Source organism: Pocillopora verrucosa, chromosome 6, assembly GCF_036669915.1.
Source record: "Pocillopora verrucosa isolate sample1 chromosome 6, ASM3666991v2, whole genome shotgun sequence".
In the NCBI taxonomy this organism is placed as follows: domain Eukaryota; kingdom Metazoa; phylum Cnidaria; class Anthozoa; order Scleractinia; family Pocilloporidae; genus Pocillopora; species Pocillopora verrucosa.
The window spans coordinates 16,085,579-16,105,836 of NC_089317.1; the positions used below are offsets into that span (position 1 = coordinate 16,085,579).

At 40.3% G+C, this 20,258-nt stretch overlaps 3 protein-coding genes across 3 annotated transcripts; 2 read left to right on the plus strand and 1 right to left on the minus strand.

Moving 5' to 3' along the window:
* Positions 1 to 3,656: 3,656 nt before the first annotated feature.
* LOC131784604 (basic phospholipase A2 Ceg-N6-like) lies at positions 3,657 to 6,260 on the minus strand. The gene is made up of 4 exons (XM_066168948.1): positions 6,224 to 6,260; positions 4,470 to 4,626; positions 3,963 to 4,075; positions 3,657 to 3,781 (listed from the first exon to the last, which is right to left on the minus strand). Exons 1-4 carry the CDS (start codon positions 6,258 to 6,260, stop codon positions 3,657 to 3,659), a joined length of 432 nt encoding a protein of 143 aa, XP_066025045.1.
* A 4,714-nt stretch (positions 6,261 to 10,974) lies between these two features.
* Positions 10,975 to 15,120, plus strand: LOC131784602 (tetratricopeptide repeat protein 28-like). Its single transcript, XM_066168949.1, has 3 exons — positions 10,975 to 11,211; positions 12,159 to 14,704; positions 15,057 to 15,120. Exons 1-3 carry the CDS (start codon positions 10,975 to 10,977, stop codon positions 15,118 to 15,120), a joined length of 2,847 nt encoding a protein of 948 aa, XP_066025046.1.
* Positions 15,121 to 15,782: 662 nt separating this feature from the next.
* Positions 15,783 to 19,189, plus strand: LOC136281911 (tetratricopeptide repeat protein 28-like; the record flags this gene model as incomplete). Its single annotated transcript, XM_066168950.1, has 3 exons — positions 15,783 to 16,782; positions 17,017 to 18,540; positions 19,167 to 19,189. Coding segments are annotated over 3 exons (2,547 nt in total), but the record flags the coding sequence as incomplete, so codon positions are not given.
* Between the last annotated feature and the right edge of the window lie 1,069 nt (positions 19,190 to 20,258).

The window sequence follows — 20,258 nt, forward strand, 5'->3', positions numbered from 1 at the left end:
TCTATAGGGCAAACTTTACCTTTGTGCAAATGACGTACGAGTCAGTAGCAGAAAAACAAAAACATGAAGTTGACAAATGGAAAACTTAACATAATAGAAAACAAAGTAGAAAATAAAATTGAAAAATAGAAAATTTTGTAAAAACGAGTTTTCAACGCACAATAAAAAAGTTAATAGCAATAAAACTTTCTCATGATTGTTTGATCGTTGAACCACGTATACCTTACATGAAACGACTTACTTCTCGTTGCTTTTCCAAATTCACTTATCATTGGTGCATAAGCTGTTTTATTTTTCATTGATCATTCCGTACAGTTGTAATCGGACAGTTGGCTGTAATCGGACAATTCAGGGAAGCAGCCAATCATACTAAGTCCACTCAGCCAAATCCACCAACCACAGGCCATGAAGTGGATGAGAAATAACGGATTTCACGAAATCTCTCAGTGAGCTCTCTTCATGCTGATTGCAGATCAAGTATCATGATTTCACAATAACCGATGAGACTCCATTTTCTTTGGAAAAAAGTAAGTGACAGCGAAGGGTAAATAATTAGTGGTCTCAATTAGTGTTAAATTTATTAGTCTTAATTTTTGAAAAACGGAAGAACTCTATTAGTTACGTCCTGTAATTGTTGGCAATTTTGTTTCGTAAGCTCGCTTTAAAAGTTTTCATATTCAAAACAGTATTAAAAAGTGGTTTGACCATACAACTCTCAAAATGATCAAATACACAACACACTCATTCGTATCCCGATATCTGCAAGGCTGTGCAATAAACATCTCCTCCAAACCAAAATTCAAATAACTACATGAAAAAAAAGACTGGAAAGGACGCCAAGGAATGCAACTGGACCCCTTAGCCTCTAAGAGTGATAAGCATCTAATTTCTCCCCACAGTATTACTCTCCCATTAGGATCATTAGAATAAAGGAAATTCTCGAGAACGAAAGAAAATCTTCATTGTTAGAGTTAGTACCATACGAAAGTACAAAGAACAGTATCAATCAAGTTCTTCCTCGATAGTTCAAGCACGTACTGCTTTCCCAAGAACGTTAGGTAATCTATGATTAGCTGTTACTTTGCCTTCAGCCTTAAAAGAAAGTGAGCTGCAGCGCGGAGAATTTTAGTATGCCGTTTCGTGCACGATTTTCTTTAATTTTAGGTGTCCACTTTCGGTTATCCACAACATCGATTTGAAAAATAATTAAAAATGTAAAATGTTTAACTTACTACATTTTGTGCTCTGAGTTTCTGAGTAAGTGTACGTTTGTTTATACTATCCCCTCAACCGGAAAGAAAAGTGTAAACAGAAAGTATTACTTTGACACCGATAAACATTCAGCGAAATTGTCAATACATCATAAAACTTGCACGTGGAATTATTACTAAGATTCCACCGTTGCAAGATTCCCTTCAGTTCACCTTCCTTTACATATGAAAGTCGGAGTAGACTTATAACATATTTCAACATGACAAGAACTTTGCGCACGTTCTTACGTGACCTTCAATGATTGAGGAAGTATACTGTTTCAGTATTAAGAGGATTATCTTTCAAGTGCAGTTGAGAACAGATGAAGCAAGAGGCAATTTTTCGAGAAATCAATCGATTACTCGTGAAAATATAAAGTTAACCTTACAGTTTTCCGCTGAGTTTCCGCTTTCACATTGCGAGTTGTTCCTTCTCAGCGAGATTTTGCAACTTGGTATAGATGAGAAAGAATGGTATACTTCAACATGTCAGGAACTTTGTGCATATTCCTACGTGACCTTCAGTGACTGAGGAAATATTCTGCTTCAGTTTTGAGAGGATGATCAGTCAAGTGCAGCCGTTAGGAATATGGAAGCAAGAGTAAACTTCTCGAGAAATCAATTGATTACTTGCGAAAATATACAGTTCATCTTAAAGTTTTCCGCTGAGTTTCTGCTTTTACATTTCAACTCGGTCCGACTCAGCGAGAGTTTTTCGAGGAGTCTCGCACGGACCCCTCTCAGACTTCTCGCAATTCGATCATCGACTCGAATCTTGCCTCGCTGCTTTTGCTGTATTGCTAATTAAATCCTGCTCTATAGCAGCAGTAGCTCCTCTAAGATCTCGGTTAGTGGGGCGAGAAAACAGGCGGGGTGAGCAGAGGAAAAACATTGGTAAACTAAGAGGGCAGATGATTTTCGCTCGCTGCCAATAGCTGTGATCTCCATTGAGCGTGAGCTTGCCCACTGTCTATTTTAGGACTAACTGACCGCCAGTCGGACGACAAGTATGTTAAAATTATTATCACATTTACTCTAAAGTAATGATAAATATATATAGAAAGAGTTACCTCGTTTTACAACGCCCTTACCAATAATCATTTGTTCGTTCATTTCTGACAAACTGATGAAATTTAACCAGTCACTACTTCCTCCTTAATTAAAAACATTGATTAAATTGAGGGTGTGCCGGCCGCGCTTTAAGGGAGTTAGCGCTGCGTGTGATTGGTGCATTGTTCATGATCAGCAGTTATCACTAAGCCATTATAGCACGCGCATTTACGATGACCTTTCAGAACAGTTAAGTTAGAGGGAAAGATCATTTAGTAAAAGCAGTTTTCATCCAACAGTGGAAAGTTGTGTAGCTTTATAAAATATCTAGATAGAGCGGGCGCGCTCATTGCTCGATTAATGTGTTTAGATGGAAGTATGAAACATGGTTTGTAACGTCACAATTTTTGTTTTACAGCACAATTTGAAAATATTTCAAGGCTTTTGCAACGATCGCAAAAAAATTCAAGTATAAATGTTAAGGAAATGGAGAAGAGTAGCCAAATTTTGATTTGGTTTTTATCATCGCCCTCCCCCCCTCCCCACCGTCAAAAAAAGCAAAAGAAAGGATGATCTCGTCGAGGGAACTCAGGCAAGGACGACGAAATGGGCAACAAAATGCGCAGTAAGCGTTTTTCAAGGTAATTTTGGATTCTTATGATGTCCTCCACGAGAGTAATTCCTGCAAGAGTTTTCGAGAAGAATTGCCTCCAATTTGAGAAGGGAATCAGTTACAGCACTAATGAATAGCAGGAACAGTAAGCTTTAATAGATCCAAAGTTTTGTCCATTAACTCGTCATATTATATTTATTTTTCTATAGGCTTTTTGTGGATGGTATTTTCTTGTTTCGATTGTTGTTGCCACCATCACCATTTTGAAAGCTTAAGTTATTGAAGGTAATCCGTTTCTTACGAAGTAGAGAAGCCTAGAGCAGGGTGCGTGGTATTTGATTATATATAAGATCCGTTGCGGAAATCGTTCAGAGAAAGCCTGGGAATAAAGAGATGTCCCAACCCGCTAAAAATTACTGGGTGGCTTGTGAACCCAGCACGTTTTTGTATTATACATTATGGCTCTGGAATGAAACATGGAAAGATTTTATTCGTTTTATAACAACAAAATTCAAAAAATAATTTTGAGGACACAAGTTTTCGACTGTGAATTGTTTGAAGCCGAGAATAGCCGTTGATCTTGTGGTTTGATCGTTCAAGTGAGGAAAATCAAAAAAAGACTTTTGTGCGCCAATGACTGAAAGTATATTTGCACATCTAAAGTCACTTTTTATTTGCCTTAATAACATTAACATTTACAAGTGTTTGAGTGAGAGGTTGTCACTCTTTTCCATAATTTTTTCTTAACATAGGAAATTGGGATAATACTTGTACCGCGAATCGAATGTGTTCTTGCCCAAACATTTAGCTGCAACACTGTCACATTTGCAGATGGCAAGTTCACATGCATTATTGCTTGGTCTACTGGCTGAAACATTGGAAAAAAATTTATATCAATGATTATTGACAACAATAGCAACGATTCATATGTTGCCAAACTAGAATGACTTTACAGGCAGCCAAGACTCATATCATGACTAAATCTTTTAACTCTGGCAATACAATTGGCATAGAAAGAAGGAAAGAAAGCAAAATGTATTATTCCATACCACATCCGCTGCATCCGACCCTTCTGTAAACATCGATGTAAACATCAAAGCTAAAAAAACAGATTCCGGAGTCTTTAACGCGATCGTAACATTCATCATGCTCCTTACAGCACCTGCAAGAGAGAAATTTTTTTTACAAACATTGATCTCAAACACTTTTCTACCCTTGTATCTCACTATGTTTATTTGTTGGACTTCATAGAAGTTAACAACACTAAGAATCAATAAAGTTCGGAAATTGATCATGTTCCTTGGAATTAAGTAAGCGCGAGAAAATGAAGGGACTTGCTTTAGGGCTTCTTCTTACAGGGGCTTAAAGAGAAAGGAAAGTTCTAGATCGTAACTAAAAAAGTGTCTGCAACAGCTTAAGGAAATGTGCAGTTAGTAGGTAATATGGCAGTTCCGACAGGCATTGCAAAGGAGGTTATTAGTGTAGCTAACCACTCACGAGAGCTGCCAAGAAAGTTTCTACTTTATCAGCTTTTTACATATCGAAAGTTAACTTACCTGTCAACCCCGTCTACAGGTGTTCCTTTTCCACCCAAACCGCAGTAACAACCATAAAAAAGATAATTAAGAGCTGATCTGCCAGTTTCACATCTGATCATACTGCCAAACTGCAACACATGCCTCTTCGCCCGTAACGGGAACTTGCCTGCTGGTTCTATATTTGAAATGATACACTTAAGCAAAATCTAAGTGTCTATTACAGGCGAAGATAATTTTACTTTTGAAATATCAACTCTCATTTCATTAGTTATGGAATTTCTGTTCCCAATTGAGGGGTATTTAGTTGTGTAATTATTTTTCAAAAAAGATAAAAGGTAAATATATAGAATTCATCTCGGGGGATTGGGCCACTGATGCATCGCCGATCGACTGCGGAAAGTAAGGTGATCCTGATTGCAGATCAGCACCGAACCAAATGTGTGGTAGACCTTATTAAAAATTCACTTGAGTGTCGTCGTAGTCATATATGAAAATTAGTCCGGTGCTTCTTGCCTTAATATTTAGATTTCATTCCTGTACTTTGAAGAGTCAGCGCTAAATCTATTATTTCCCATGTGTAAGCATAGTAAGCGTCTTGTCAAAATTATTAAAACAAAACAGTCGAGAGAAGAGAAACGTAAAGTAACAATTCCTCTATCTTAAAACTGGATTAGGAGAAAAGCAAAGGGAATGTGACTTCAGCTATTAAGTGCCACTCCCTCTAAGAGCGGTCCTCTCGACTTCCCGTCGGAAAAACGTTTTCTTTTATTTTTTGCCCATAAAAAGGGTGTAGGACACATGTTTCAAAAAGAGTTTAGTTGTTCTCCAATTCTCTCTTTTTGCGTCGCCACAAGCCAAAAATGATTTTTGGGCAGACCACCCCCTTCCAGGTAAATTTTAGTGAGTTCACGTGACCTCTTCCGTTTCCCGTGAAAGAAATTTTTTTGCCATTTTTAAGCGCCTTCATGGGTTTTTTAAAACATTAACATAAAGTTAATAGGTGTTTAACCCTTTATCCCCTGTAGGTGACTTATATCTATTTTCTCCTCACCATATCCCCCTGAATCAAACATTGAAGTCAGCAGAATAAAGAAACTGATCACCTTCCAAAGAAGCTCTTGGTTGTCAGACAAATTCTCCTTGTCAACACCTTAGGAAATGTCTAGAGATCAGTGTAGAGAATATGCATACTGATGTTAGGGTGTAAAGGCTTAAGGTAATAAAACATGCTCAAACGCTTTTAGAAATGTCCCTGTAGACCGTGTATGAAAACGAGGCTACTACATCATCTTGTAACTTCGTTTATTATAGGAAGATAGCACCAAAATAGAACCAAAGATATAAGACCCTCATGTAAATCTATGTTCTCGTTGATGTCTTAAACGCTCATTTAGTAACTGGGCGTCATAAGATTAGTCACGCGACTAAATGAGTATGGAAGTGAGGCTGGGCTATTAAAAAATATTCCTTTGACCTTCCTACGATGTGACTGGCCAGTCTACAAGTTTCGTTTGTCCGTATCCAATTGCTTTTTCAGCCCATTCCAAAATTCGCCATCGGGCAACTTTTCCGTCACAAAAATATTCAGATTCAGATAGCGTCATACATTAACCAGCCAGATTAGCGAAATAATTCTATTGGTCTGGTGTCATCTTCGACTAATTATAGAAAACAAAGTTTACGTTATTTTTCTTGACTGGAAATGTAATGCATCAGAAGGCGAAGAACAAGCAAATGCAAGAACAAAATCAGATAATAGATTAAAAACATACCTCCACCGACGGGAACAAGTACATTCCTTTTTACCATTACTTCTCTGGACATCCGCTCCTCTCTCCGGTTTTCTTCGTTCACTTCCGTGCAACGGATGGTGGCGTTTCAGATTTGTACTCCACTAAGCACCTAGCGCTGCACTATGCTTTGGACAAACGGTTACAACAGCCTCGTCCCGATCGAATAATCCTGCCCCGGCCGAAATAAGTTCCTTTTCTGACCGAACAGATGTCTGAGGCACCTTCAGCTGTCGCAGGTCAGATTTTACGTCTTTCTCACAGGAAGACAAGGTAAAAAATTCATTTCCTCCTGAATACCTCGCTGATATATCGCACCTTGCGTCGGAATATGATGCGAACGAACACGACAATTGGAAAGACATTCTTAAAGCCTCTGTTCGTGATAGCCGAAACAAGTTGAACTTAAAAAACATAAGTCGAACTCCTCCGGTAAAAGAATCCGTGCAGACTGAGACTATGTAAGAGAGGACAACGTGAATTCATTAGTCTGTATTTACTTTTCGTCACAACATTGTCTAAACAACTCTTATCGAAAGATCTCTTAGTTGATGAAAAAATAACTCAATTCAGTGTGTGATGTACATTTACTTAAAAACGTCCAAGAGGTGTCCCAGGATCAATTGTCACGCGATTGCACCTTTATTTACGTGACCTCTTCCGTTTCCCCAATAAGAAATTTTTTTTCCATTTTCAGCGCCTTCATGGGATTTTAAAACATTAACATAAACTTAGTAGGTGTTTAACCCTTTGTCCCCTGTGGGTGACTTATATCTATTTTCTCCTCACCATATCCCCCTGAATCAAACATTGAAGTCAGCAGAATAAAGAAACTGATCACCTTCCAAAGAAGCTCTTGGTTGTCAGACAAATTCTTCTTGTCAACACCTTAGGAAATGTCTAGAGATCAGTGTAGAGAATATGCATACTGATGTTAGGGTGTAAAGGCTTAAGGTAATAAAACATGCTCAAACGCTTTTAGAAATGCCCCTGTAGACCGTGTATGAAAACAAGGCTACTAAATAAAACATCTTGTAACTTCGTTTATTATAGGAAAATAGCACCAAAATAGAACCAAAGATATAAGACCCTCATGTAAATCTATGTTCTCGTTGATGTCTTAAACGCTCATACGGTAACTCACGTGACTAAATGAGCATGGAAGTGAGGCTGGGCTATTAAAAATTAATCCTTTGACCTTCTTACGATGTCTAAAATAATTTGCTATTCTTCATAAACAGCATGGAAATTTATTTTAGTTCAACTGGAAGTTTGGGGTAAATCTCATGGTTTTCAGGGGGAACGGTGGGGAAATCCGTTATTGCCTACAGAGTATAGAGGGCAGCCTGTAGATAATTGACTGCCCATTAACTGGGGCTTCCCGGCCGCTTTAAGAGCTAATGTCAGCAAGCATCAGACAAACAGGGGGAAGTCACCCAAAATTTGCTTTCACCCCCACTTTCATATTTTGTAGCCCAATATGTCCTAATAATTGTGGTGTAGTTTTTTTGTGAAAATATATTTCAGTTTTCGAGAAATTTTTTTTTCGTTCGACCGCTCAAATATGTAAATTTTCACCGTGAACATTACCCGAGTTGTGTGACCTCATGTAGCGAATATACTTGACCTCCGGTATTTCTGTCAACCTAATCCGTTGTTTTATCATCTAAACTTAATCCTCTGTCATTATTGAAGCTGGCAAAGAAATATTTATTTACTGGCATAAATCAGTACAATTTCGTAAAAAAATCTAACAAAACACTCTTACCTTGTTTATTTATGATTTCATGAGCTGTTTCGATGATCGCGTTATGCTCTATCACTTTCTGGCCAGATTTGAGTTCCAGTTTTAAAATCCTCTCAATTGTATTATATCATTTGCATGACAAGCGTGACACATAAATTCAAAGATGCATCAATTTTAATTTAAAAAGAGTCTATACTAGTTGTTTTCCTAAGTTCTGAGGGAAGTGAGTTCCAGTCACTTGCACCAGCAATTTGGAAAAGTCTTTCTTCCTGAAGAAGTCTTAGATTGTAGTACGTCGAGAGTGCCTTGGTTCCGTAGATTTCTGTTTTGGAGCTCAGCCCCACTGGTTAGGTAAACCTCTTGTTGCTTGGGGAAGTTTTAGTCGTGTACAATCCTAAAAATAAAAACAAATCTGAGGAATCGTCTCTTTTGTATAGTGTTAATAACTATACAATAATATTGTGTGCAGGTGGTTAACAGCCCTAGACTGTTCCTCGCATATTGTGTGCAGGTGGTTCTGTTGGCCCCCAGAATAATCCTCATGGCTTTGTTTTGACGTTTGAACGTTCCCCGTTAAAAATTAATGAAATAAGTTATTTTTACATTTTCAATTCCATCATTGGTTATAAAAGCGTGACGTACGAAACCGAAATTCATTCGTTTGAGTTGGAACCTTCAGCCGTATAAGCCATCACCCCATTGAGACCCTCCCTCTACTACAGTGAGCCCATAATTCTCAAATGTGGCTTGTTTGGCTTTGACCGTGTAGCCTTGGAACACGAAGTTTCCCCGTATTTGGAGAAATCAGGTAATGTTGACATCAATACTAAAATTAAACGGGAAGCAAGCCTGTCAAGCTTGCAATTGTTTGTTATTTTTCGAAGACAGGGAAGAACCCAAGCCATATATAATTTTTATCATTCAAATAATCGCTCGGTGTTAGTGCCCTCTAGTTGCAAGTTTCTTGCAATTGTCTGAGGAAAAGAGGGAATAAAAAGGTTAAAGTAGCGCGAAATTCCGCTGGGAGTTTTCAAGAGAGTGCCTTCCGGATGCGCGGATCCTACAACTTAACTGTGGTCCAGTCCATTTTCTCCACGTCTCTCCTCTTCCTAAAAGAAATATGTTAAACTATTAACTATAACTATTGTTTATCACTGAAAGTCAAGCTACCTCCTTTCTCTGTCATTTGGTTTTTGCTTGTTGCCATATTTCAGTCACTGTATTAAATACCTTCAAAGTTAAGACAAGTGATGAAGTTATTTTCGAGCAAATTACCGATCCATTCCGTCCGTTTTTTTATGTATTACAAAAGTTACTATTTTTGTCTTCGATCATGCAAATCACACTCGCAAGAAAATGAAAAGTTCATGAGTACAACGGGTCAGTTTTCACGCACAGATAGCCTACAGTTTGAAGGCAGAAACTTAATTTGTACTCTCGATCTGATCGATCTCGTGATGCAAATCCAACCGTTCCTAAAGGGATAAACACTGAAGCCTGACGTTTCCCATCATAAACAGGGTAAAATGTTTCATTTCTCATCCTTAGTTATAAAAGTGTAACGTGCCAAACCGAAATACAGTCACGTAGTTTTTTTAGCATTTCTGGCTTCGATCATGCAAATCACACTCGTTAGAAAGTGAAAAGTTTACGAAGACCAGGAGTCGATTGTCACGCACAAATAATTAACCGTTTAAAGAAAGAAACTTAGGTTGTACTGTGGTCGATCTTGTGATGAAAATCAAACCTTTCAAAGAGGCCCACACTAAAGCCTCACACTCCCTATTAAAAAAGAATAAAAAAGAATAACACTTTTCATTTCTCATGTTCAATTACATCATTAGTGATAATAGTGTGACGTACAAAACCCAAATATTGTGTACTCATTGCTTGAGTGGTAGGGTCGGACAGGAACTAATATTTGGCTCGGGGTCCTAACCTACGGACCAAGCGCAGCGAGGTCCTTGCTTCATGAACGAGAGTTAAACCAAATTCACATCAATAAGCACTTTATCATATGAGCACTATCTGCTGAAAATTTCAACCAAAATAGGACGCAATAAATAGGTATAGGAACACACAAAAAAATTATACAATTAAAACTTTCCTTTTTATTTCGATTAGCCTAGAGGGGGGAAGGGAATAACCTAAAACACAAGTGATCTGGATACCCAAAACACTGCGACAGCAGAAGTTTGGAAGGTTGAGAAAAGTCCCGACTGTAATTCGTTATTTTTGTTGGTTCATTTTCAAAGCATCAGCCACGTTGTCAACATCTTGGTAAGTGCGATTGGAAATCTTTTCTAGTCACTTGCTTTTTATCAGCTATCGTTATTTAGTAGCTGTAGAGAGGTAAGGCTCTTATGGCAAAGCCCAGTAAATGCTTTTTGGATCCTTGTGTTTGCAATATGTAGTTGACCCGTTTCGAGCGTTAGCCCTTCGTTAAAGCGGTTAATGGCGCAATTAAATCGCCGCCACAATGAAATAGACTCGTTCTACGGCGACTTTTTCAAATCTCTGTGGCTTATACCGTATAATTTATCCTCGTTAACTAAGGTTATTGAGTATCGTTCAATTTGAGAAATTGATGATTATAAAAATAAAATCAGACATCTATCTATGTTGTGGACTGTTCCTCGCTGATGGAAATCCGTGGTGGTTCATTACGTGGTTTGCCAGTGGCTTTGACCTGCATTAGCTTTTAATTTGACTTGATTTTATGAGATCAACGAACGATTCAGAGATCGCGGCAGATTCGACTTTTATTATATAGGTACTGAGATTTACCCACAAAAATCGTAGTGAACAAAATTCGTACTGATTCTAAATGTAGCCAATCAGGAGTACGAACGACAAAATTTCACCGTGAAAAATTATCGTTCGTCCAATCAGCAACGCGAACGACGAAATTTCACTTATGATGAATGAACGTACTGAAGAGAACGTCATGCGAGAGCCGTTGCACAAAACCCGCGCGCTTTGAAAAATGGCCGAGGGAAGGTTCGCTTCTGTTTACTCAGTTAAAGAATTCATTTTAGAACACGAAAACAAAAATACCGCTCAAAAAACTGAAAGAGATGTAAGATTGCTTGAAAGATTTTTGAAAACGAAGGACGAAGACAGGAAAATTGAAGATATTCCAGCGGCTGAGTTGAATGAATTCATTAGCGAATTTATTATCTCCGTACGCACTAAAGATGGCAACGAGTACGAGAACTGGAAAGTGACTCTGATGATAACTGAATATTGACTTTCTTTACATGACACTAAGTAGTTTGTTGGCATGGCTTCCTTTATTATAATATTAATAGACATTGAACTTGATTGATATCTGATGAACACAGGAAAGCTTAAGTGTTATGAACTTTATGCACTTTTATTAACTTGTTGTTGAGAAATTTTTAGACTACTTTTTACGCTTTTCATCGCCCCATTTGTGCTATTTGTCTACCAAAGACAACACGAAAAAATCTCAGCACCTATGAAATAAACACATTACAGCATGAAAAATGCTTTGTACGGTTTTCATTCACTCGTTGATACGTATAAGAAAACTCACTCGTTCGCTGCGCTCACTCGTTCGTTTTCTGATACTGCACAACTCGTGAATAAAAATCGTACACGCGCATTTTTTTTGAAGTAATCTCTATGTACACAAGCGTGTCATGGTCGTGATACCCTTTCTCTTTTTAAGAAACCCGCGACCTTTAAAAAGCTCCTAATTGATCGCGCGAGCCCTCGACGCACGATCATTAGTCAACTCAAGCGCGCGTCTTTTATTTTTTTTACTTGATAAGATGAACAAGCAAAACAGCTAGATCAAAAATCACTCGGATAAAAGTTGACTCTCACAGTGTGACAGTCACACAGTCCGTTTTAAAAAAAACTGTGCAGGTCAAACTGATTTGACAAGTTTTACCGAATGTGATCCGTTGATGTACTTCAGTTGTACTTATCCACGCCTCTTCTTCACTAATATTTTTGTGTTAAGTCGATATTTTGAATTCTAACACTTTCAGCTCGTTACAAGAAGTTTCCAGTTGTAATCGACTCAGCCCGTTTTTGTAACTTCACATGTGGGTCCCTGTTTGTAGTGACTCATTATGAATCCAGATTAGCGAATCACTTGGTTAACTTGTGTTACTAAAGGTAATGTTTCCTTAATAACAGGAGAGGATCGCAATGGAAACCAAACAGCAGACGGAAGCCATGATAGCTTTCATGTACATCGCCTTAGTAGTTGGCCTGTTCCTGCTCAACTCAGATCGCATTCAGAAAGCCATTGAGATATGGAACGAATGTTTGATTTTGCTAAATAACACCGATCAAAACAGCAAAGACCAATTCATTTCACGACTCCCACTAATATACAAGGCCATTTATTCTGCTCTTTTCGGCGCTTATCGTAGTATCTCTGACTACATCAGTGCGGAAAGATACGGCATGAAACTGCTTGTCTTACTCAGCGAGACTGGTGACTTAGTAACAGAAGGAGATGTAAGCATAGCTCTAGCAGAGATAATTGAGAGTCAAAACAGGTTTACAGATGCCAAAAAGCTTTATGAAAAAGCAGTTAATATAAAGAGACAAACGGGTGAAAAAAATGGAGAAGCAAGTGCCTGCATAAGACTCGGAAATATGTTTCATAAACTTGGCGACAACCTTAAAGCGAAGAAGTATCTTCAGAGGGCCCTTGCCATAACAACCGAAATTGGCGACAAAAGAGGAGAAGCATCCTGTCACGGAAACCTAGGAGCAGTGCTTCAGTCGCTCGGGCATTACGACAAGGCTAAAGAGTATCTCCAAAAAGCGCTTGTCATTAGAACTGAGATTGGCGACCGAAAAGGAGAGGCATTATGCTACGGAAACCTAGGTACTGTGTTTCATTCGCTCGGGCAATACGACAAGGCTAAAGAGTATCATCAAAAAGCGCTTGTCATCAGAACTGAGATTGGCGACAGAAAAGGAGTAGCAGCTGACTACGGAAGCCTAGCTACTGTGTTTCATTCGCTCGGGCAATGCGACAAGGCTAAAGAGTATCTTCAAAAAGCGCTTGTCATCAGAACTGAGATTGGCGACAGAAAAGGAGTAGCAGCTGACTACGGAAACCTAGGTACTGTGTTTCATTCGCTCAGGCAATACGACAAGGCTAAAGAGTATCATCAAAAAGCGCTTGTCATCAGAATTGAGATTGGCGACAGAAAAGGAGTAGCAGCTGACTACGGAAACCTAGGTATTGTGTTTCATTCGCTCGGGCAATACCACAAGGCTAAAGAGTATCTTAAAAAAGCGCTTGTCATCAGATCTGAGATTGGCGACAGAGAAGGAGTAGCAGCTGCCTACGGAAGCCTAGGCACTGTGTTTCATTCGCTCGGGCAATGCGACAAGGCTAAAGAGTATCTTGAAAAAGCGCTTGTCATCAGAACTGAGATTGGCGACAGAAAAGGAGTAGCAGCTGACTACGGAAACCTAGGTACTGTGTTTCATTCGCTCGGGCAATACGACAAGGCTAAAGAGTATCTTCAAAAAGCGCTTGTCATCAGAACTGAGATTGGCGACAGAAAAGGAGTAGCAGCTGACTACGGAAACCTAGGCACTGTGTTTCATTCGCTCGGGCAATACGACAAGGCTAAAGAGTATTATCAAAAAGCGCTTGTCATCAGAACTGAGATTGGCGACAGAGAAGGAGTAGCAACTGACTACGGAAACCTAGGCACTGTGTTTCATTCGCTCGGGCAATACCACAAGGCTAAAGAGTATCTTCAAAAAGCGCTTGTCATCAGAACTGAGATTGGCGGCAGAAAAGGAGTAGCAGCTGACTACGGAAACCTTGGTACTGTGTTTCATTCGCTCGGGCAATACGACAAGGCTAAAGAGTATCATCAAAAAGCGCTTGTCATCAGAACTGAGATTGGCGACAGAAAAGGAGTAGCAGCTGACTACGGAAACCTAGGTATTGTTTTTCATTCGCTCGGGCAATACCACAAGGCTAAAGAGTATCTTAAAAAAGCGCTTGTCATCAGATCTGAGATTGGCGACAGAGAAGGAGTAGCAGCTGCCTACGGAAACCTAGGCACTGTGTTTAATTCGCTCGGGCAATACGACAAGGCTAAAGAGTATCTTCAAAAAGCGCTTGTCATCAGAACTGAGATTGGCGACAGAAAAGGAGTAGCAGCTGACTACGGAAACCTAGGTACTGTGTTTCATTCGCTCGGGCAATACGACAAGGCTAAAGAGTATCATCAAAAAGCGCTTGTCATCGGAACTGAGATTGGCGACAGAAAAGGAGTAGCAGCTGCCTACGGAAACCTAGGCACTGTGTTTCATTCGCTCGGGCAATACGACAAGGCTGAAGAGTATCTCCAAAAAGCGCTTGTCATTAGAACTGACATTGGCGACCGAAAAGGAGAGGCATCATGCTACGGAAACCTAGGTACTGTGTTTCATTCGCTCAGGCAATACGACAAGGCTAAAGAGTATCATCAAAAAGCGCTTGTCATCAGAATTGAGATTGGCGACAGAAAAGGAGTAGCAGCTACCTACGGAAACCTAGGCACTGTGTTTCATTCGCTCGGACAATACGACAAGGCTAAAGAGTATCATCAAAAAGCGCTTGTCATCAGAACTGAGATTGGCGACAGAGAAGGAGTAGCAGCTGCCTACGGAAGCCTAGGCACTGTGTTTCATTCGCTCGGGCAATGCGACAAGGCTAAAGAGTATCTTCAAAAAGCGCTTGTCATCAGAACTGAGATTGGCGACAGAGAAAGAGTAGCAACTGACTACGGAAACCTAGGTACTGTGTTTCATTCGCTCGGGCAATACGACAAGGCTAAAGAGTATCTTCAAAAAGCGCTTGTCATCAGAACTGAGATTGGCGACAGAAAAGGAGTAGCAGCTGACTACGGAAACCTAGGCACTGTGTTTCATTCGCTCGGGCAATACGACAAGGCTAAAGAGTATCATCAAAAAGCGCTTGTCATCAGAACTGAGATTGGCGACAGAGAAGGAGTAGCAACTGACTACGGAAACCTAGGCACTGTGTTTCATTCGCTTGGGCAATACCACAAGGCTAAAGAGTATCTTCAAAAAGCGCTTGTCATCAGAACTGAGATTGGCGACAGAAAAGGAGTAGCAGCTGACTACGGAAACCTTGGTACTGTGTTTCATTCGCTCGGGCAATACGACAAGGCTAAAGAGTATCATCAAAAAGCGCTTGTCATCAGAACTGAGATTGGCGACAGAAAAGGAGTAGCAGCTGACTACGGAAACCTAGGTATTGTTTTTCATTCGCTCGGGCGAAACGACAAGGCTAAAGAGTATCATAAAAAAGCGCTTGTCATCAGAACTGAGATTGGCGACAGAGAAGGAGAAGCAACTGTCTACGGAAACCTAGGTACTGTGTTTCATTCGCTCGGGCAATACGACAAGGCTAAAGAGTATCATCAAAAAGCGCTTGTCATCAGAACTGAGATTGGCGACAGAAAAGGAGTAGCAGCTGACTACGGAAACCTAGGTACTGTGTTTCATTCGCTCGGGCAATACGACAAGGCTAAAGAGTATCATCAAAAAGCGCTTGTCATCGGAACTGAGATTGGCGACAGAAAAGGAATAGCAGCTGCCTACGGAAACCTAGGCACTGTGTTTCATTCGCTCGGGCAATACGACAAGGCTGAAGAGTATCTCCAAAAAGCGCTTGTCATTAGAACTGACATTGGCGACCGAAAAGGAGAGGCATCATGCTACGGAAACCTAGGTACTGTGTTTCATTCGCTCGGGCAATACGAGAAGGCTAAAGAGTATCATCAAAAAGCGCTTGTCATCAGAACTGAGATTGGCGACAGAAAAGGAGTAGCAACTACCTACGGAAACCTAGGCACTGTGTTTCATTCGCTCGGACAATACGACAAGGCTAAAGAGTATCATCAAAAAGCGCTTGTCATCAGAACTGAGATTGGCGACAGAGAAGGAGTAGCAACTGACTACGGAAACCTAGGCACTGTGTTTCATTCGCTCGGGCAATACCACAAGGCTAAAGAGTATCATCAAAAAGCGCTTGTCATCAGAACTGAGATTGGCGACAGAGAAAGAGTAGCAACTGACTACGGAAACCTAGGCACTGTGTTTCATTCGCTCGGGCAATACGACAAGGCTAAAGAGTATCATCAAAAAGCGCTTGTCATCAGAACTGAGATTGGCGACAGAGAAGGAGAAGCAGCTGCCTACGGAAACCTAGGCACTGTGTTTCATTCGCTCGGGCAATACGACAAGGCTAAAGAGTATCATCAAAAAGCGCTTGTCATCAGAATTGAGATTGGCGACAGACAAGGAGTAGCAGCTGACTACGGAAACCTAGGTATTGTGTTTCATTCGCTCGGGCAATACGACAAGGCTAAAGAGTATCATCAAAAAGCGCTTGTCATCAGAATTGAGATTGGCGACAGAAAAGGAGTAGCACCTGACTACGGAAACCTAGGTATTGTGTTTCATTCGCTCGGGCAATACGACAAGGCTAAAGAGTATCTTCAAAAAGCCCTTGTCATCAGAACTGAGATTGGCGACAGAAAAGGAGTAGCAGCTGACTACGGAAACCTAGGTACTGTGTTTCATTCGCTCGGGCGATACGACAAGGCTAAAGAGTATCATAAAAAAGCTCTTGTCATCAGAACTGAGATTGGCGACAGAGAAGGAGAAGCAACTGACTACGGAAACCTAGGTACTGTGTTTCATTTACTCGGGCAATACGGCAAGGCTATAAAGTATCTCCAAAAGGCGCTTGTCATCAGAACTGAGATTGGCGACAGAAAAGGAGAAGCAACTGACTACGGAAACCTAGGTACTGTGTTTCATTTACTCGGGCAATACGGCAAGGCTAGAAAGTATCTCCAAAAGGCGCTTAATATCAGAACTGAAATCGGTGATAAGGGAGGGGAGGCAGTAGATCTTGCAAATCTTGGAAATATGTCCAGAACTGTTGGAGATTATGAAGCTTCGGAAGTATGCTTGGAGAAAGCTTTATCCATATCCAGAGATATTGGAGATAGAAGAACAGTGTTCCAAATTCTTCAAGAATACGCCATTTTGTATTTATTTCAAAATAAAGTCGAAGACTCCCTTTCGTGTCTTCAACTTTGTATTGAAAAGTATGAGGAGCTGAGATCTTTCTTGGGCGCCAATGATCAGTTCAAAACATCATTTCTGGAGCACTCAGGTATATTCCCCTACAAGCTGCTTTGCACTCTGCTTTGTGACACCGGAAAAACTCGTGATGCTCTTTATGTTGAGGAGTTGGGTCGAGCTAGAGGCCTATCAGACTTGATGGCAGAGAAGTACTCGGTTGATACGCACATCTCTGCTAATCCACAATCTTGGTTTGGCATTGAAAACATTTTTAGAAAGAAAAACAACTGTACTTGTCTGTACATTTCTTATTTTCACAATCATCTGCATTTGTGGATCTTGAAAACAAGTGGAGTCCTTCATTATAGAAGAATATCACCTGAAGAGAATCTAGTTCAGGCCGGGTTGCCCAAAGACTTGCCTCTGAGTAAATTTTTGGCTAAAAATTTCCGGAGTCTTGGTATTTTGCCCATTGAAGATTGTGAAGATCGGTCTTTAAATGTGGTTGAATCGCAACCTCTCTCTCCCGAACAAAAAAGCTCAGCAAGGTTGCGACTCGTGGAGGAGAGCGAGGACGAGGAAGTCATTTCAAATCTATCCTTGTGTTACAAAATGTTTATTGCCCCTGTTTATGATTTGCTTGAGGAGCCTGAAGTGATTATTGTTCCTGACCGCAGTTTGTACAAAGTTCCCTTTGCTGCCCTGAGTGAAAAGGAGGGAGCCGAATACCTGTCAGAGACTCGTAGGATCCGTATCATTCCTTCTTTGACAACACTCAAGATGATTCAAGATAGTCCAGAGGACTATCACAGCAACACTGGTGCCTTGATAATAGGCAATCCCACGGTTGATGGGCTGTCGCCATTGCCAGGTGCAAGAAAGGAAGCGGAGATGGTCGGAAGACTGCTGGGCGTTCCCCCCCTGGTTGAAGAGGAAGCAACGAAGCAGGCAGTAATAGAGCGGATAAGTTCAGTGAGCCTAATACATTTTGCTGCCCATGGTAACGCCGAAAGGGGAGAAATTGCCCTCTCCCCCATTCCTTCTGCCAACAGTCGAAACGCTATCCTACCTAAGGAAGCTTACATGTTGACGATGGCTGATGTCTCACGAGTGAAAGTCAAAGCCAAACTGGTGGTACTTAGCTGCTGTCACAGTGGAAGTGGAGAGATAACAGCCGAAGGAGTTATAGGAATTGCCCGTGCGTTCTTAGGATCCGGTGCTCGCTCGGTGTTGGTTGCGCTGTGGGCCATTTCAGACTCAGCAACAGAGAAGCTGATGAGTCGGTTCTACGAACACCTTGTTAAAGGAGAAAGTGCCAGTGAATCCCTTCATCAGGCCTTGAAGTGGATGAGAAAAAACGGCTTGACCAAAGTGTCTGAGTGGGCTTCGTTTACGCTGATTGGAGATGATGTTAGGCTCGAGTTCACAAACAGAGGTAAGACTCGGTGAGAACAGGTATTTCATAAATTAAAGTTAAGTTAGATGTAAAGGTGGCTATGACTTACTGGTCGCCGACTGTCCCGGCGGGGATCCTTTGTTACCTTGACTAGTCAAACATATATATATATATATATATATATATATTTAACTAACTGCAGACAGTACTGTTTCGGCCTTCTGGGCCTCATCAGTGCAGTGCTGATGCTAGGATGGAGGTAAGGCTATATAGCCACCCCAAGTGATCTCACACGTGTGGTATCATCTAAGCCATGCCAGAGTGCTCAAACTAGATAAACTAGTGAGCATGCATACGTAAGGCTTTTATATAAAGCGAAATCAGTAAATTAGTTAGGTATAAGACGATATATATATATATATATAGTTGTATCTGACGAGCGTTTAGGCGCGAAACTCTGAGTAACAGAGAATCGATGCGTCCTCTTTGATTCTTTCACTTATATATATATATTTTTTTTTTTCGAAAAGTTACTATAGACTGCCAATCAGATACAAGTGTTAGCCATCTAGTTTTACATATTGTGCTTGGTCCAGTTGTATTTGCTTTATATCCTTAATATTAATCGAGTTAATAATAAATTGTTGTTTTTCGTTTTTTTACAGGAAAACAGACCCCGACAGAGTAAATAATAAGAGTTACTCGAAGGAAACAGAGCTAAAAGACTTTTAGATGGATGAATTAAATAGAAACAAGTAGAGACAATACTCTATCCGGTATTTCATTGAAGTTAAAAAAAAGAGCTATCCCAAATTAGGGTACGTAAGGCTTTTATATAAACGAAATCAGTAAATTAGTTAGGTATAAGACGAACCACTAAAATCTGGTTTGATTTTTTTAAAGGCTTTTATAAGATTTAGTTGACAAAACCTTAAATATTTGAGGAATGATTTTGATGAAGCATCTCAAAGAATCCTTGCCAACCACAGTTCTGTTTTTGTTAACATACTAATCTATGAAGAGAGAAGTTTAAAATCGCTTGCGGATGCCAGGAGTGTCACGCAGGCTCGTCAATACTTCAAGTTTTAACTGGTCACTTGCCTCATGTGATATGTATCCTGCACGAAGCTTGTCGACGCTTTGATGCAGAAAAATCTCTGCAAATTGGCTATTAGTTAGATCTCTGATGCTAGGACTATCCTTCCTGTCATTCTACAGGTTGAAATATTTAGTCTGCTCCGTCGCTTTAAGCCCAAAGAAAATTTCGAAAAACCACTACATAGCTACCCAGAATAAATAACTGATAATCTCAGAAGGCTTCCACGACAATTTAGCCCTCAAAATATATTTAAGAGTCTGTCCACGAGAGGACCGGACAGGCGTGATACATGCCATCTCACCGATTTCTTTCAAACCTTCATAGTTTATCACAGTTCATTGGGGTCATTAAGTTATTCAAGAATCCTGAGTAGTTTGGGCTCCCGGCTTATCCTTGGGGTATTAGAGCCCCCACAGCAAGTCCCTAGGCTAAAAGGCTGAAATTAGCTCGAAAAATGCACTTCCGACAAATATCTCTCACGCTAATAGAATTTCATGGATTTTAATCTTATTTTGTCCAGTAGTTGTTTGAACCTTAAGGAAATGAATTCCTAAAATTGGGGTAATTTGCTTTCGTTTTTGCTGATTTAGAACAGTTAAGTGCCACTCTCGCTAAGAGCGGTCCTCTCGACTTCCCGTCGGAAAAACGTTTTCTTTCA

Excerpts from the sequence above, each read along its gene's own strand:
- LOC131784604 (XM_066168948.1), bottom strand. The coding sequence starts at position 6,260 with ATGGTAAAAAGGAATGTACTTGTTCCCGTCGGTGGAG. Across the intron at positions 4,627-6,223 it reads ACTTGTTCCCGTCGGTGGAG|AACCAGCAGGCAAGTTCCCG; the intron begins GTATGTTTTTAA and ends TTTCAAATATAG. Across the intron at positions 3,782-3,962 it reads GGTCGGATGCAGCGGATGTG|CCAGTAGACCAAGCAATAAT; the intron begins GTATGGAATAAT and ends CCAATGTTTCAG.
- LOC131784602 (XM_066168949.1), top strand. The coding sequence starts at position 10,975 with ATGGCCGAGGGAAGGTTCGCTTCTGTTTACTCAGTTAAAGAATTCATT. Across the intron at positions 11,212-12,158 it reads ACGAGTACGAGAACTGGAAA|GAGAGGATCGCAATGGAAAC; the intron begins GTGACTCTGATG and ends CCTTAATAACAG. Across the intron at positions 14,705-15,056 it reads CAATGCGACAAGGCTAAAGA|GCTAAAGAGTATCTTCAAAA; the intron begins GTATCTTCAAAA and ends CAATACCACAAG.